Here is an 18,796-nt window from a genome sequence, read left to right on the forward strand (position 1 = left end):
TAGAAAAAAAAAAAACAGTCAACTTTCTCCAGAATCATTTTTAAGACTCTTTAATATTTCAATTTTATTTATTTATTTATTTTTACCTTGTAAGTTAAATAAGTAAATGGGACTATTGAATGAGTAATGTTTCACATGATGTATATAGCCACATTGAAGGAGGAAGGGTAGGTATTTAGAACGTGTGAAGATAGAAAAAGGGTGGACAAAGAGACAAAATTTAATACGGACAACAAAACCTAGATTTTTGAGGCCTAATGTGAAGAATTATTGATATGAACCTTGCACTTGTTAATTGCAAGTGATAATGAGGGACAACAACTGCTAAGTATTGTCTAACACAGTAGACTATCAATCTGCACTGCAGCATGGCCAGGAAGAGGGAAGATTTGACCTCAGGTCTAACAGGCAAAGCATTGTTGTCAGGAAAGTAAAAATACTGATGCTAGCCTAAGATCTTATCTGGAATGAAATCCTGACTGTGCACACTCAAGAAATTTGGATTCAAACAACAAGCGTATGGATGAACAACTAACATCAGGCAACTGGAGAATATACACTCAGGGATTAATTTGAAAAAGTTTATTCACATGGTAGCTGTGAGGAGACTTGTTGGTAAATCACTGATGTTTTAAAGCAAACATCAAAGAAGAAAGAGAGTTATTTGAAGATAAGGATATTAGGAGAAGCATAAGGCTGTTCAGTGGCTGTGAGCAAGCATGTAGAATTAGAAGAATGTCTCTCATGTCAGAATAGGGTCTAAAACTGCCCTGCAGTGATAAGGCTTGAAACCCAGCTTGTTTAAAAATAAAAGTAACTTTATGGGATGTTAGATGCTGTAAAAAAAATGGAATAGAACACAGTTTAGCTCATTGCCTCATGAGATGCTTTTAGCTCTGTGTACTTGACTACAGAACATCTATCTGTACCTTTTGTCACTCCAAAACATGCGATCCAAGAGGAGTTTAGCTCTGGATCCCTTGGATTTCACCTACTCAATGCTATACTCCTTAATATAATACAAAATGCCTTTTGTATGAAGCCATAACATGTGTTCCACAGACTTCCCTGATTTGCAGCTCATTTCCAGGTGTAGATCATCTTGTGTGTTTATGCAGCACTGGGCAGAGTGAAATCCCTAGCCTGTTGTGATTCCACAATGCAGAGAGGAATGAAGAAATTAATAGTAGAAATATCAAGTTCTGAACAGTTTAATTCTTTTTGATTTGTGGTCTGTGTATTTCAGAGCCCAAACCAGCTGATCAGCAAAGGTTATGGCAGAGCTTGATTTTAAGCATCATGCAGCTTTCCTTGAAGGAATGAGCTCTCAAGGTTCAGAAGAGTTGAGTTTTCATGGGTAGGGAGAATGCTCTATCTTGCAACTTTTTTCATCTGTGAACTATTTGCATTTGCAAATTGCACTGTACACACCCTGAAGGACTAGTAAGAAGCAACATGTATGACTTGCAAATTAAACTAAAATAAACTTCTGACTAAGAAAGTTTAGGATACACAGATTAAGGAAAATTAATTTTGATTTGGTTTAATTATTTCCAATAATTTCTTCTCCCAACATGGTAAGTAAATTTCAGAGATAAGAAACAGAATTATACAAGGTACATTATAAATTTAGTTGACATGAATGTCAAATTTGAAATTAACCCTGGGGAAGGAACATTTACCATCTCACAATGGTGATATTTCTTCATTTTGGTATACACATTCATTGTGTATACCTTCATGCTGTAAGCTTCTTTAGAGGAAAACCAGCTATCTGTTATTTCTTATTTGACCTTGACAGCATGAGTGCCTGTTTCAGTAGGTGCAGCATGCCTTTGACTTCTGTGACTTACCTGGAAACTTCTAAATGCTCAGGCTTTCTTAGTATCCTTTTCTAACTTGGTAAGTCGTATTTACATACAAATTCAAATAAAATAATTTGCCAGCTGATGAGAGAAAGTAATCAAAATTGGGGGTGGGGGTAGGAGAATTTGTGCTGTGTTTCTTAATTTTGCAAGATTAATTTTAGTCATCCTCAATAAACATATAAATGAAGGCAGGAATATCCCTGTTAGTTCTGCCTATCCTTCCTGCATAAATCTTTGCTGTTTTCTTATACAGGATGACCCTCAACGACTGAAGCTGGGACTGAAAAAACAGCTGCATTGTACTGCAGACTCAAATCCTGCTACAGCTATAAGCTCTAGGATTCAAACCAAACAGGATTATGCAGAAGGGCAGTATAATACTTGGTGTGAATTAAAGGTATGAGAAAGGACACATTTCTTTCTGGGTAAGCTACTTTTTTTTTTTTCCTGATGTTTAAATTGCCCAGTTATGATCTCAGATGTGCTAAGCCTTTTTAAATAATAAACAGCAGTAATTTTCTGTGATGTGAAGAATTATGTATGGCAGTCTCATAAAATGAAAAATATTCCACAATAAAGTAGTTATTCCAGCCCACTGCAGTTACTTATTACTTTAGGATGTATGCTTTTCTTCTTCATCTTAAAACAAGCTGTCCTTTACTCACTAATCTTTGCAAGGTTGTGACTAATTGCTGTTAAACAGTGCAACTTTCTTGTTATTGTGTTGTTTGTTTGTTTGTGTTTGTTTTTTTTTTTTAATTTGATTTTTGCCTTTTTACTTTCTCTGTGAGTAATAATAATGAAATAGAACAAGAAAAGTAAAGGTTCTGGTCACAGGTTGCAGTACTTTAAAACATGCAGCAAAATAAAACAAAAAATAAAAAAGAATAAGGATCATTAAGCACATCATTCTGTCTTCCTGAGCAATCTGCAGATACTGGTATTTTCTCATGTATTTCCTTACCTTGGATGTGAATAATTCTCTCATGCTCCAGGCTTGAGTTGTCAGGGTGAGGGTCAGCCCAGCAGACAGAAATCAGCACCAGAAAGAGGAGACTCGTCATCTTTATACTCAAAAGAATCTTCTTCACTGTAAGGGCAGCACATACAAAGAGGCTTGTGAATTTTTGGAAACCTTTACAGTGTTGGACTGCACAACTTGTTACAGCAATGATCTTTTAAAGGATCTGTAACATAGTTAACCCATTCAGCTCAAAAAGAATGGGTTAGAAATTTCTTAGTCATGAAGACTGGACCTTTTTAACCACAGACTTTGATTAAATGAAACTTGCAATCCATATTTAGCTCTGCTTATGCAGAAATACAACACGAAAGAACAAAAGCACACACACACACACACACACACACGCACGCACACACACACAGATATCTATAAACTAAACCCCTTGCAGCACCATATGTAAGCTGTACTGGTGTTTCAAAAAATGTTCTAGTGTGCTTTTGCATTTCCAGACCTACTCGAGCTCTGGTCCAGGAATACAGTTAAAACAACTGAAGCTATATCTAAATCTGTACTCCAATATGATGCAATCTGCTGCTGGCAGATTTTTAAGGTAAAAACAATCTTCTCACAGGTTTTGGCATTTCAGGGAAGACTGCAAATCAACATAGCAGTCAGGGTGATAAGTTTGCTTAAGCTAAGCAAGAAAGATGACAAAACATTTCTGAGGCTGATAGAAAGGTCTATTTTATTTCATACCCTCTTACCATTTTAAAAGATGTCTAAATACACAATGAAATGTTCGAAACCATGCACAAAGTAGGTTAGAGTTGTATATGCTACCACTGCAGCTGCCCTGATTGATTTTTCATTCATTTTTACCTAGAATGCTGACGCACTAACTTAGTGTGCCAGGTAGGGTCTCTGCAGTCAGCAGAGCTGAGAGCTGCAGGGAAAATCTCTGCCAGCCTCTGAGTAGTAATTAGGCAAATGAAGACCTGAAACAGAAAAGGAGGCATAAAAGACAAGAAGTTTTATATGGAGGGTTTAGACTGATGTGTGTTTTATAGCTGTAATTTTAATGACCCTTATTTCTTGAAATAAGAGATAGTTATTTCCCAACTTTGCCTTTCAAGAGACTAGTATTTTTTTCCCCACTCTTGAAGTAAGGACAGCATTATTAATATGCTTTCTCTCTAATGCAGAGAAGTGTAATCTTTTTTGTTGTGCCTCTCTCGGAGCTAGAAGCACATCAGAGTTGCAGGGTACTCTCAGTCAGAGCTGGGGGCTGAGTCTGAACTTGCCAAGCTGCCCCAGTCTTTAAGCATATGCCAGCACCTACAAGCTTCAAATCTAGGTCCAAATACTGGAACCTGGTCAGCCTCTGCTACCATCCGAAATGCAGAAATGCTATTGCCTTTTATTCAAACAGCACATGCATGTTACTTGCCTGCCCTTCCATTTCTTCAAGCGAGTTTGGGTGGGAGCTCAGTGCCCGTTCAGCATCCCTTAAGTGGAGTGCCTAGAGGTAGCACAAGTGACTGCTGCATGCTGCTTTCCAGGTGGTCCAGCTCAGAAACTCCGGGCTCCCCAGCCACTCCCTCTTTCCTGGAAAGCCTGGCAGCCCGATGACCTCCATTCGGGAGAGCAAGGGCAGATGTGGCTCCCCCTGCAGCACACCAGCCCGAGCCTGTGCTGACTGGGGGGGTCACCGGCGTGAAGCAAAACCACGCTGCTCTTTTTCTCACACACCCCACACCAGGCACATTTGCTCTAAAAGGTGGAAATGCTGCAGGTCTGAAGCATTTTTATTCACTTATTTTTGTCTGTTGACTAACAACTGACGATTCTGTTTCATTGGTTGGTGAGAGTTCTGTTGATTTGGAAATAGTCCGGGTAACAAAGGAGCTTTGATTTTGGAGAGCCCACGCAGAGCCTGTGGGGGTGTGCCCGTCCCAATCTGCAGCCTGGAGCCTACGCTGGATGCAAAAGCTCCTGGACCCTGCAGGGGCTCTGCAGACCTGCTTGGGGAGCACCTTACCATCTCATTAAAGGTTTGCCTCTATCATCACAAACTTGCTCTTTTCCATGGCACCAGTGAAACAGAACAGCCAATTAACCAGGGGACTGGTAGTACAACCCTATTTTGGGGGGCAGCATCCCCATTTCTCCTAAACTACGCATGCACAGGGACTAGGGCTCCACCGTGGAATAAAGACACACCTCCTGGTTACACAAACGGAGAACTCCACGCATGGGCCCCTTCTTTGTCAAGGTCACCTTAATGCAATGGGGAAAAGCTCTCCACCTAGCAGGAGTTTCCCTGAGATGCTGACCTGCAGAACAGCTTTGTTTGGGGGCAGTCTGTTGCACTGAAGGTGCCAGATACAGCTTTTTGAGATATTTCTGTTCCCTTCAAATAGAGACAAATATTACCCTGTGCTCAAAACTTTCCGTGACAGCATCACAGAAGGAGGATGAGAGACATGTAAATGCTGGACTCTGGGTACCTGCTCTTTCCTCAGCTCTGTGGATGCAGCTGAACAATTGCATTGGTCAGAGGCCATGGATATGGCACAAAATCAACCTCTGGGGTACAGATAGACATGAATTTGGGGTGAAATACTCCAGATGGTGGTACCTTAGCTTTGTGAATAGACGAAGTTTACAGTGTCTGGCCTTCAGGTTTTCCATAATAGCCAAGGACAGAAAGGGCAGCCTGATGTGTTCATAGGAGGTAGAGGGGCAGGCACACGCAGTTATTGTGTGTGTGTGTGTGTCTGTGCTTCCTTTCACTCTGGTGAAGCTCACCTGTGCTGCTCAGGTGCATCTCTCTCTGAATTGCCTCAGACTGCACAAAACCAGCAAGAACTATAAGACTACCTAACGGGGGAGCAAATGCTTGGCCCACCTTTTGTAAAATTTACCTGTTGCATATTTTCCAAAGTCACTGAACACTTTATGCTTGAGGTCGATCAATGCAGAGCAAACTTTTAACTGGGCAGAAGCGTCCCGTTTGTTCCAGCCTCTGCTAAAGGCGAGCAGCCCATTCACTGCCACCTATGGTGTTTCCAGTTGGGAACACCCTGAGCTCGCCCCACATTCCTCCTGGCACTCCCCACCATGGGAGACGCGGCACACGGCCAAGGCAACGCAAAGTGACTTCACCAGGCCAGGAACCTGAGCCTTAGTGTTTTGTAGGTTATCCAAAAAGCAATTAGCCAAAGAAATTTACATCCTCAGCTCTAGCCAAAGTAACGGCAGTCAGGCTCCTTTTCTGCAACAGCCTTGAAGACCTCAGGGGAAAAATGATAGGTGTGGATGTTTTCACATTAAAATTAATAAAGTCTTGGCTGGAAGACAGTGAGTTTTCAGTAAAAAGTGGTAATGAATAGTCATATTCAAGAAATTTATGCTGGTTTCAATTGTTACATCTTTCTGTATCAATCTGCTGTCTCCCTAGACAGGGGCAGAAGGAGGCTGAATAGCAGTTTATAAGGGGGGAGCATAAGGCTTAGGGCAGTGGTCAAGATGTCTGTGCATTCAGCTTCTAATTTCTCTAAACCTGTCCATTCTTAGATAAAATTTGAAACTCTCATACTAGCCATCATTTTGTTATGCTTACGGAACCATAATTCATCTACCACAGGCAAATCTAAAAGGTGATAAAGCACCAATGTTTGCATTTTAATGTACTATGCTGAAAATCAGCAGAATGCCTTCAAGTAATGACTGTGTAAGTAAGAGGCATTTCAACGAAGAACGGAAGAGTGACAAATGCAAATAAAGGCACACATCAATCCCTATTTTTAATACAAAAACATATTTCCTATTTACTACTACAACTACTTTTTAGCTGCAGAACATGAGAGCATCCACAATGTTTGGCCAAAGGTCTACATTGCTCAATATGCTCTCCCTGACAGTAGTTAAAGGCCATGGGAATACCTCTGATTACAGGAGTTAACTTTTATCTTTTATTAAGATGTGATGACATCCTATATCAAGTGCTTGTGCCCCTGAGAGGAAAGACCTGTGGAAACCTGAATTCACAACGGCTCAAGAGCATATGGCAATATGACCATCACCTCCTCTGATTCAGCTGCAGACACGGTAACTCTGGTAAGATGAGTGCTTGAGTAAGATTTGACTTAACTCGTGCAAAGAACGGGCTGCTTTTGGGGAAATGCCACAAAATGCTGCTTTGGATCATGCAGGACTGCAACTGCCTTACTGCTACCTAGACCACAAGAACCACAGAGAAGGGTACTGCAGCAAGATACAATGCCATGTACTCAAGTGCATAGCTCTACGGTGCAAAGAAGGTTTAGGAAGAGAGGCAGATGACATGAGATACCTTGCTGAAGAAGGAAATGAGTTACCAGTGCACAAGGACAGAAAAAACATCTAACTCCTAGGACAGACACAGCGGCCTTCTTCATTAAGGGCTCTGTCTTTCTGTGGATTTCTTAGTATTTTATACAATGAAAACCAGCAGCATTCAAGGGCATCTAAAATGGGTAACAGAATTAGTAAAAGCAGTCTAAGTAGTTTAATGTTGAAATAACCACCAAATCAATGGACTATTCACAACTGTGCACAAACCTATTATATGATACAAGCCACTACAGGCTCTCTCTTTGCAGATCTGTTCCATCTGAGAACTGGTGCTCAGCACTATAAACGAACTTAGTAAAATAAAGCATATGTATTTTCAGGGAGAGGGTGTCAGCTACAAATAAGGAAAATCTCTCACTCTTAGACACCACTGGTAGATAACAGAACATGATGAAAATCAACCTAGACAGTACTCATACATTCTCCTCTGTAGCCTTTCCTAAAATTGGGAAGATGGAGTAGAGTAGTACTGCAGTCTAGCTGAGTAGACATGGACTTCTGGTGTCAAATGGCTGGCCAAAGTCTGCTGAAGCTCACACCTTCTACACGCATGTAGACACCTAGGTTTACGCAGCTGGGCTGAGCCATAAAAATGTGATTCAGATGTGAATTATTTTTGTCTGTATGTAAAATTTCACTTAGGAGTCCAAACAACTAATATTGTTAATTAACAACTAATACAGTTAGTGCATTTCTAGCCAATGCCATCAGCGGAAGGCAGACTGGTATTTTGTTGACCTAGGATGCCTTTGGTGTACTCCTGTCTTTGAACGATTTCTTTCACTCGCAGTACAGCTTCTGGAAGAGTGAGAATTGTGGACCTGAATCTTGCAAGCTGAAGCAGAGGGCACGCCTTGCACGGCCTCTTTGGCTGAGTGGCCTAACAAGAGACTGGTTTGCAAGCAAGGTACAGGCACAATTCATTCAGTCTGGGATGCAGTGCTCAGGACTTTAAGGGGACTCAGAGACAGAGGTGCCTAAAGTGCAGCTCTGTCTCAGCATCTCCTTACAGGAGGGGGCTGAAAGTGCCTCTCATGATTAGCATTTCTTCTGGCTAGATCTAGGCAGCTTTCCACTCAGCGTGGCAAACAAGATTTTAGAAAGCCAGTACTGTTCTCCCCATGACTGCGCAGTGCCAGCTTTCTGACTCACCTTGGTAGTTCCAGCATGCTTCTTTTAGATCTCCTGATGCCATGTGGGCATCTGAAGTAGGCAATAGCAACATCAGCCTTTCTCTTGCAAGGCACCTAGCCTTTTATAAGTACTCACAATGTCCTCCAGAGAACTTTTGTTCTCCAAAGGCAATGGTAAAATACTCAGTCCCAGCTACAGACTAAGACCTCACTTAGAAAAGTCAAATTAAAATCCACTTCTAGCCTTGATATGCCCTTACACTTTTGTCTAGATTGCAGTTTTCACTTAAATTACTGAGAAGAAAGGTTCTTCTCAGACAAAAAGTCCCCCAGGCTGACAGAACTAAGGCAAGACATATTCAGCAGATTGCTCTCCAAGTTAAACTGTTCACACAAAGGAAATTTCACCGATGCCATGGCAAAAGGAAACAAAATTAACGGTATAACAATGGTAACATTTATATGCTTTATTATCATGACTTAGAGCAAGCTTTCCATGACCTCCTCCCATGCTACTTCATTAGTTAAGGCAATTTAGAAATTTGTGAGACTGTCTAAGTCTTGAGGCCATCTAAAGTGCCAGACGGTCAATGTCTGGATAACAGGTTGTCATAGTAGTTACCTAACCACAGGCAGAACACTTCAGTGGAAAAGCAGCATGACCATTCAAAGACATCTGGAATCCCCTAGAGTCTATTAATTCCCTGGGAAGAATGCTGATAAATTGCTTGCAAGGAGAAAGAAAATATCTTTGCAGTCTTTGAAGTGTCTGCCTTGTATTAGAAATGAAATATATTCCAGATACACCGGGTAACAATGGTAACAATACTTTGGACGTTTTTCAGAGTATACCCAAGGTCATGTGGTGACTAGAAGTTAGAAAATTCATTACTCCAGGTTTAATTCAAGCACAGATAAGGCCAATATACTGCAGTGAAGGTCTATCATTGATGGAATTCTGGTTATTCACTGCTTTGAGTAGGTTTCTTTCTTATTCTTTACAATGGGGTATATAAAAATGCCCTGAGTTCAGGAATCTGGATGTTTTTACTTAAAGGTGATCGTATGTTCTTTGATAACATAGTGCAATGTCACAGAAAGGTGACTCCTTTTTGCTTTGTGAAGTGGATTCACTTGTTTGCAGCCCCTTTCTTTAGAGAAAGTTGCTACTGCAATCTCCGCATACCAGGGGTTCTCAAAGAATTTATGCAATCCAGCTGAACAGCTGGGTCTCCAGCTAGATTGTGCTTGTATTCTGACATTTGTTTGGTCAAAATGCCTCTTTCTGCCTTAAGCAAGCATGCAGGTTGCTGAAGGTCAGTAAGTGAACTTGATCTCTCCCTCTTACTTTTCTTGACCCTTGGTCATATTTACAAAGCTAGCTTTTCATTAGTCCCTCACTGCTTCCATGGGTATCTTCCTATTACCTACACTTCTTCTTCAAGGTGTTTCTTTTGTCAGAGGTGTACTTCCTGGTAGCCTGGATAACTTGTGCAAGGCCATTAAATTTGGGAAGTTCTGACAGTTTTTTCAGCATCTCTATTTAGGCTTATACTTTTTGCTTTGGAAATATAATGAAAATCATTGGAAAGGTAAAGCCAGAAAACAGTCCACATAATGACAGTACCTTGAGATATATACAAGTCGGTGAGTTCCCATCTGTTTTACCTGAGGGAGGTATATCTCTATTCTGACAGTCCCATGTTTAATTTGATGAAGTTCTCATTCTTTTTCCCCAGGTAAGCTGACTGTCCCAGCAATACAAAAGTGAAAATTAAAAACATTAACAGTGCCTTTGCATCCTTGCAGGAGCCTGCTATGTGAGAAAACAGATGCACAGCAGACTTAATTACCAGTGCCAGCCTGCTGTAAGGAATTACCATCAGGGCACCATTTTTGGCATGGATCCTGGTGCAAAGCATAAAATGAGACCTTTTGTCCAGCCAACCAGGATGGCTTGGTCCTGTCCTCCCTCTTCCCTGTGGCCCAAGAACCACTCTGTCTACATTCCCAAGGTCATTGCAAATGACTATAACAAGCCACTCAGTTTCCTAAGGAAATAGTGACAGTGATACAATGCCCTGCATATTTTTTAAAATTGTTGTTAGATGTTGGTAGAGCAAGTCCCCACAAAATCACTGCTTCTCAGAAGATAAACAATTTAATTTTACGACAGCACTGTCTCCATCAAACATCTGCTTCTTACTGCAAGGATACATATGTGTTTCCCTTGGATATTGTCACAAAGTCTTAGCTGTGGGTGCAGCCAGATCAAACCCATATGGGGATCAGTTGTAAAAGCACAATTCTTTCAACAATTTTTTAATTGAATTAATCAGCGATCAATGGCAAAACATACCTTCTACCGAGATCAGTTGTTCTGCAGAGGAGGAAGGTCTAGAGGTTAGGGCATGAGTTCAGACTCTGGGGGACACGAGTTCAGCTCTGCCCTCTCTGGCCCCCCTGGGAGGTGCTGGGGGGCACAGAGGTGGCAGGGGGAGTTAGTTATCCTTTATCTGAGCCCCCTCTGTGACACTGCCTGACAGCATTTCATTGCTCTGAGGTCGTTGTGGAAGACAATACATCAGGTTTTAGAGAGAGCTCATACACCACTGCATTGGCACACCCAGAAAAGAAGAGGACTTCTTCATGGCCGATTATAGGCACTACACACATGATAAGCACCACGTGGCAGTTTTCCACATGTATACAAACATATGAACATGCAATTGTCTGCCTGTACCATGCTTCCCCCTGCTTTTCTTAGACATCTTCACAACCCAATGTCTTAAGCCTCAGAAACACCTGTAAAGCCTGAGTCACACATTTAGTTAACTTCTCATTAGTTACATTCTGTTGCAAATTAATAATGAACATTTCTAAGATGGTGGGTGTTTGTAAGACAGTATCTAAATAAAGGCAACACTTGCAAACCTTATTGCTCAACAATGCTGCCAGGGTATTATGCATACACTTTTGTTTTGTTTTGGCTTACAAACAACCTACAGCACTGGGAACACCACAAGCTCATAGCAGGATTTAAAAGCTGCTCTTTATTTTGAATCAAAAAAAGAATATCCCTTTCCATTTTAGAGCAAAGAGACTTTCACAGATTTCCTTTGTCAGTCATATGTGAGAAGGATGCCAGAAATTAGTGTATATTCAAAGCTCCATGCTCTCTATATCTACCAACTGCTGATATTGGCAAATGGTGATTGAAGTTCTGCTCTTCAAACTAAGTTAACAGCAATACCAAATAAATAAATAAATAAATAAATAAATTACTGGAGTGAAGAGGAAAATACAATAATTGAAAACTGAAATTGTGAACTGATATCCCTGAAGAAATAGATATGGGAAGCTGGGATAGTTCTCTGTGGTGAGCAAGCCAATGGAGAACAGCTCTGCCACAGGTAGATCACATCAAGCTATTTCTGTGTGAGAACTTGATATCCCTGCCCTACCTGGGTACCAGGAAAACATCAAAACATTGGCTATGACTCATCATGGGAAATCAATATTGAGGATATAGAATTAAGAGTTTAGTTTAAGAAGGTAAGGACTTTAAAAATAAAAATAAAATAATAATTAAAAAAAAAAAAAAGAAAAGAATTTTTGCTGCAAAGCATCACCTGATGAGTTCAAAGAGCAATCTCAGGACTGGAGTTGTTTACATGGAGTATTTTAATTAATGAACTGGCAGAACAAGTGGATACCCGCCAGTTTAATTTGTGGATGACAGTATGTCAGCTGGCCTCTCTGAGTGCTGCGATCGACACTTAAAGTTTTGGCAATGGAGTGGCCAGAGAGCACCACAGGGCAGGAGTGACTGCTCTGCATCACCATCGCCCTGGCAATCTCCTCTCCAGCTCCAAAGCACTGACAACACCTTCAGACACACTGCCCACACTGCCAGCCCTCTGTGATCAAGATGTAGTCAATTAAAATGGGACACAGGCAGACAAGGGTTTATTGGGGTGATTGGAGGAAAGGAAAATCTTATAAAGGAGACTAAAAGAGCTTGTCTTTGTTGGCCTGGCAAAGCACAGCTGAGCAAAGATATAATTGCCATCTATAAATATATCACAGGGTAAATGCCAGAGAAGAAAAAGAACATTATTTCAGCTAAAATTTAGGAACAGTACAAGCAGGGCCATAAATAAGTTTAGACTGGAAATTAAATAATTTTAAACTATAAAGAACTGTCACAGTCTTCCTAAAGATATTTTAGGGGGGAGGCAGGAAGCACAGTTAGTTTAAAGGTGGAACTGGCTTACTCTATGAAAAACTGCCAGGGATGATGGGGAACTTGGGCAGAAGAGGACTGGGTTATGGAACAGGGCATTCCCTTCATTCTTGTAGTCCTGTTTTTTGTCAAAGGCCTCAATTGAAGTACGTTAATAATCCTACTTAAAGCAGAATTTTTTCCTTTCCTTATATAGCAGGTCCAAACTCTTCTATTGCTATTAAAGACATGATCCAATATACTCAGGGAAGGCTTCCTATAACTCCACATTCAACTGCAAGCACGCTCTCAGTAATACTCGGCACTGGCAGCAAAGCACCCTTCCCACCCTTGGTCCTTCTTATGAAAGATTTCCCCGAACAGCTTTTAATGGTCAGGCTTGGTATCTGGCTCCAGTTATTTCCCAAGTAGACTCTGTGCCTTACATACCGATGCTGTTGTCCCTGACACAGATCATTAAATATCTGCAGAGGAAATGGAGACAGATGTGGCTGGCACTTTTGCAGTGCTCGGTCACATGGAAGGCTTGGCTGTGTCTGCTGTGATGATTATGTGCAAAACGCGAAGATGACAGTTCTGTTCCAGAGGTGTGGTGGTGGGGGCAGTGCAGCCTGCCCACAATGCATTTTAGTTGTGATGATTTTGAGAGCTACAATGATGTAAAAATAAAGGAGAATGCCAGATCCATTTCCGCTCTGGGCCACTCAGTAAAGTGACACAGGATATTAAGCTGAGAAAATAGAGAACTTCAATACCTATTTGTAAATCAAGGACATAATTGGGAAAAACAAACAACCAAAAAACAAACAACCAAAGAGGAGCTCCTCAAAACAAACTATCCTCATTTAACATTTTCATGAGGAGCTAGTATAATGGTTCAAGCAAATTTCAGAAAGTGTAAAATATAGCATTAAGATTAACTGAATAATTTGCAACTGTTTGATGGAATCACAATGCAGAACATATCCTGGTAAATAAAACTCTCTTAAGTTGTGTAAGCAAAACAGCTTGCAGAGCATGCAGTTTTGCATATCTATTACAAGAACAAAAGTACATCATATTTTAGTTTCAGATACATTCAGATGCAGAAAGATGTGACTGAAGAACCTATCCAGGAAATACCTACTGCCTGCAGTACAAAGTAACCATAAAAGAATATACTAAGAATGTGTGGAAAACTACAGACAGCACAGAATTGAATTTAGTTTGCACAGAGACAGAAACTGAGAGAAAAAAAAAAAAAAAGCCTAAGGCTGTGTTTTAATTCGTTGGAGTATAACATACAACAGAAGAGATCTTGAAAAATCAATGCCATTGTTAATTGAATGCTTTTGACATTCATTTTCTGTGCCGGCAATATATGCTGGCTTTTGGTCAGTTCTTCAGGTAAATTAAACCTGTGTAGGTTTCAGGAAAGGAGAAAAATAGTAAAGACCCAGTTACAGGTTTTCTAGACAATCTCTGAATAGGAAAACTCAGTTAACAAAGCAAGTGTATTGATTTGTATTATGCAAGACAAAGCAATACCCTTTCTTAGTCAATAATAAGAATACCTGCAATACCAGTAGGCTGAAAATGAATGAGGTTTCAAAGATACATAAATAGGATATCCAGTTTAAATAAATGGCAAACAGATAGGACTCATGCATTTTGCAAATGCCACTCAACCAAGTGAATTATAAGGATCAGCATTGCTACAGTCATCCAGAACAAATGCAAGGCTTTCATTTGCGCTTTAATATCCTCAGGATTATGCAGGCTGTTTCAACTTCACAGCCATAATTTCCAGCTCTCAAATAGCACTTACAGGGGCTTTGAATGCCCTCCAGCCACTGTTACCCAATCCACATTCTCACCTTCAAGCTTAAGAGGTGGGTTTGTCACACCATGAGGGGTGGAGGGAAGCCCAGGAACAGTGATATGGTACAGATAGGGATCTCTTACTGAGATCTCATACATGTACAATTTAAGATGTTGGAACAGTGAGCCAGAGAAGTACATTATTCCTACTTTTTTTTTTTTTTAATTATTATAATATATATATTTTTTTAATATACATTATTTACCTAAGCAATTGCTGCAGGTGAATTCTGGACACTGGGCAAGCCTAACTTTTGCCTCAACGCAATACAGCCCTCCTCATGCTCTTTTTGTTTTTCAGTTACTCCACTATTATTTTCACACCAGGTAACTTTCCCAGAGAACACAGAGAAAGATTGCTTGCCAGAACAACAGGAAGATTTCCACAGTAAGCTCTACTCACTGCAGATGCAGGTGCTGAAATGGTAGCCTGGGGTGAAAAACTGAAGAGCAATGGAAACCACACATCACCAGCCGAAAGAGCTTCTCTGCACTGTTGTCTGAGTGAAGACTCCCTGCCCTTAAGTGCTGCTAGGAGGAAAAGGAATGATGGGCTATTTTCATTACCCTCCTTGCCCCACAGGGAAGAAGAGGAAGCAGGAGGACCTACATAGCTCTGCCCTGGAAAGTCAGTGCTTGTATCTTCTCTGACACTCCAGTCTGTACTACGGAATACTTGCAAGGTTTTGGCACACCACAAGTAACATCATCTGTCTGAAGCATTTTTCAGACCAGGTGAGACCTGTGCCAAGTGTCAGCAAGGTCTATGATTTCCTTACTGCTTTCACAAGTTAGGACTGTGATTTTCAACTGGGACATTAAATGAGAGTAGAGTAGAGAGTAGAGTAGAGTAGAGTAGAGTAGAGTAGAATAGTTCAGTTGGAAGGCGCCTTCAGAGATCACCCAGTCCAACTGCCTGACCACTTCAAGGCTAACCAGAAGTCAAAGCACGGTACTGAGGGCATTGTCCAAACGCCTCTTGGACAGGCTCGGGGCTCCCCGCACCTCACTAGGAAGCCTGTTGCAGTGTCTGGCCACCCTCACGGTAAAGAAAGGCTTCCTGATGCCCAGCCAGGCCCTCCCCGGCGCAGCTCTGTGCCCTTCCCGTGTGCCCTGCCAGCAGCTCCCAGGGAGCAGGGGCCGGCACCTGCCTCTGCGCTTCCCTCCTCAGGGAGCTGCCGGGAGCCCCGAGGCCGCCTCTGGGCCTCCTCTTCTCCAGGCTGGGCAGCCCCAGTGTCCTCAGCCTCTCCTCACAGCACGGCCATCCGGCCCTTGGGCTGGGCTTGCTGCCCTCCTCTGCGTGCTTCCAGGGGCCTGAACACCCGTTGTAGGTTGGGAGCCCACAGCTGCACACAGTGCTCCAAGTGAGGCCTGCACCAGCTTTTATATTGCGAAATATAAGTGAACTATGAAATATCCTAACTGAGATACTGGCTGCTGCTTGATCCAGCTTTCAACTCGGCGACTTGTACAAACTTCCTAAGCTTCAAAAACTGCCAAGCTCACAGGGCATGGGACAGTGCTCCAGGGTCTCTCACTTACCAGCAGCCTTGTGGGGTCAGCTCCCTTCCACTTCCTTCTCAGAGGCCAAATGCACAGACTCACTTACATCCAAATGCCAGATCTGACAGCATAAACGCCATTCGTGAGGCTGTTTGGCTAGGGAAGGATTTTAAAGAGCCATGCAGCAGGGGGTAAAAAAAGCCCCAAACACCCAAACCTATCCCTGTGAAGACCTCTATAAACAAACTAACCCTAGCAGAGCCCCACCTCCCAGCCTGAGGGCTGCCAAACAAGAGACTGGGAGCTGTGCTAATCCCTAATTAAATTTAATCTACACTAGAAAAGGTTTGTTGATTTAGATAGATAGGCAGAACTGTGCTGACAGGTCAGTCCCAACATAGGCATGCTCAGGAAAAAAAAAAAAAAAATCATAACTGGTGGCAGCTTGGTGAGCAAAGTAAACTCTGTGATGAGAGCAGAGGTTTCTCTCACTTGTGCAACTGCATCAGTGGTACACACCACACAAGCAGCTGCAGGCCTGGTCTCCTCTTTCCTCGGCAGCCCTGCAGATAGCCCATGGTTTGCACACCTCAGCCAGCCCAGCAGCTTGCCCCTACTCCATCCATTGGAGCTACCTCCGGCTGCTGCTGTTGGGAGCAGGAGGCCTTCCAGAACAGTATAAAAGGTGAATCCCATCCTAGGTCCCCCATCGTACGTACACTTGTACACAGACACAAACTCTGGCCATTGCATTTGCTTTGAGAGAACAAGGTATATGTTGTCTGACATGACTGCATGAATAAAAGCTGGTAAGATAAACCAGCATGCAAGAATTCTGTCATCCTCTCTCTAGTTGCCTACTCTGAAAAACAAAAACAAACAAACAAACAAACAAACAAACAAAAAAAAACTTACAGTTACTATGCCCTAGCCACATATACTGTTGTTAATTTGCTGCTCACTGGGATCAGAAACTCAGTAGATGGACTTGAGAGGTCCCAAATGCAACTTCCACCCCTGCCCCCCTCTATGCTCGTATAATGGTTAATTTGCTTCTAAAATAGGTTATTCCAAGATGAGGAGAGTTTATCATATTAGGGGACATATCTAGTATCACAGCAAATAATAGTAAAGAAATTTCACTGAAATTAGCAAATTAAAAATAAAAAAAAAAAAGTATGGTTTGTTTGGCTGACACATTATAATAATCTTAAAAAATCATCTTGTTTGTTGGTCAATTTGAGGAATGTATACTCCAAGAAAAAATACTTCCATGAGTATCATAATGATTTTTTTCTGAAAAAGCATAAATAAAATAAATGAGCTTTTTAATGACCTAGCTTCACTGGAAATGCTGTAGACAGTAGAAATCTATTTCTAAGAAATCAGGTCATTGCTCTAATTAAATTTGACATAGACATAAAAGCATACATATAAAGCCTACATTTAATGAAGAAAAATTTTGCACCTGTATCATGGCACTAATCGATTGCTTTGAACACTCTTATTTTCATCTGAAATTTACAGGACATCTTTTGAGGTGTAGGCATGGGTCTGTTTTGTATAAACGTAGAGCAAAGGCCATTTTCTTTGCACTTACAGATGAACTCGTGGCATTCAGCTCTGATCTCTGTGCTGCCAGGATGGAACAATTCCTGCCAGCAGATGCCAGAGGCATTTTTACTCTCAAGGAGTCACAGTGTCTCAGTTGTGCTGCAGGGAAAAACGATTTAAGAAATGCGATACTTTATCTTCTGTGGGAAGGGGAGAGCAACTGCAGTAACAAAAGTTTTTCCCAGCACCAGGAGTGTGGGTGAGGAGCTGGGGGACAGGAAAAGAATGTTTTTTGGCTGAGCAACTGCTTGGGACTTCAGTTATAGCTAGGCTTTACAAGGGAACACCTAAGCTCTTCTTCAGCTGTAATGCAGCTCTCAATGCATCGATGCTACAGTCAGCAGAGCAGGCTGTATAGCTTAGACTTCAGCTGCAGGAAGGACTACAGAAAAAGAACTGCAAGTCTGCTGTGGTTGTGCACCATTTCTTACAGTTACTACATGAGTATGTGGGTGACCTTTATTTCACAACTGGGACATCAAAGGCTGTAAAGCCAGATGCTATTTAAGAGCTGAGAAATTCCCTTAATTTTTACTATAAAAGGACTGGCACACATATTTTATTAAGGATTTTAAATTGGTTATAATAAAAGAAAAAAAGCCTTCAACACCAGTCCTGTATTGCAAACACCTCTGTTTAAATGTCTCAAATTAGATTTTGTTGGAAAAATGACACTGGCACACTCATAAACCAGCATACTTTCCATTATAAACTCATTTCTAGTGTAAACTTTGAATGTACAAGCTATAAATAGCACCTTGACTACAACATAGACTCTAATTGTGTGCCCTGAATTCAGAAACAATATTTGGACTTTAGCTGATTTCTTTCTTTATAATTCTTCATCATTTCTATCATTTATTTACTATTTCTTTACCTTTCAATAAAATTTCATGAGAAAAGCTATAAATAATGTTCTTCAGGCAGGAAACAAAAGATGTATCTGCAGTGAAACGCCTTACACTTTCTGTTCAATGACAAATACAGTGCAGTTTCTTGTTGTACCATGGCATAAGCAGCAGTAAATCCCATGAGAAAATCCAGGTCTGCGATCCAGTATCCATAAACTTAATATCCAGCCTCCTTGTGCTCCCTCTGTACACTGTTTGCTGTTAAGCACCTCCACTTTGTCTGCCAATTGTGATTTTATCCAAAGTAATTTCTTTTTTTTTACCTTTCCTCAAAACCTTTCTTTCTCCTAATGCAATCTCAT

General features: G+C 41.3%; 1 protein-coding gene across 7 annotated transcripts in view; it reads right to left on the reverse strand.

The window, feature by feature from the left end:
• HAPLN1 (hyaluronan and proteoglycan link protein 1) overlaps positions 1-18,796 on the reverse strand; it is a 59,830-nt gene that overhangs the window by 25,538 nt on the left and 15,496 nt on the right. For 6 of the 7 annotated variants that reach the window (XM_072031267.1, XM_027446782.3, XM_038170733.2 and 3 more), the window contains one exon: positions 2,833-2,958. In XM_072031267.1, coding sequence (XP_071887368.1) covers positions 2,833-2,932 — 100 coding nt within the window. In that variant the 5' untranslated portion in view covers positions 2,933-2,958. Of the gene's footprint in view, positions 1-2,832; positions 2,959-4,279; positions 4,436-18,796 lie in introns of those variants that run through there. The other variant, XM_027446781.3, reaches the window with a different exon arrangement.

This window comes from Anas platyrhynchos, chromosome Z, assembly GCF_047663525.1.
Source record: "Anas platyrhynchos isolate ZD024472 breed Pekin duck chromosome Z, IASCAAS_PekinDuck_T2T, whole genome shotgun sequence".
NCBI lineage: Eukaryota > Metazoa > Chordata > Aves > Anseriformes > Anatidae > Anas > Anas platyrhynchos.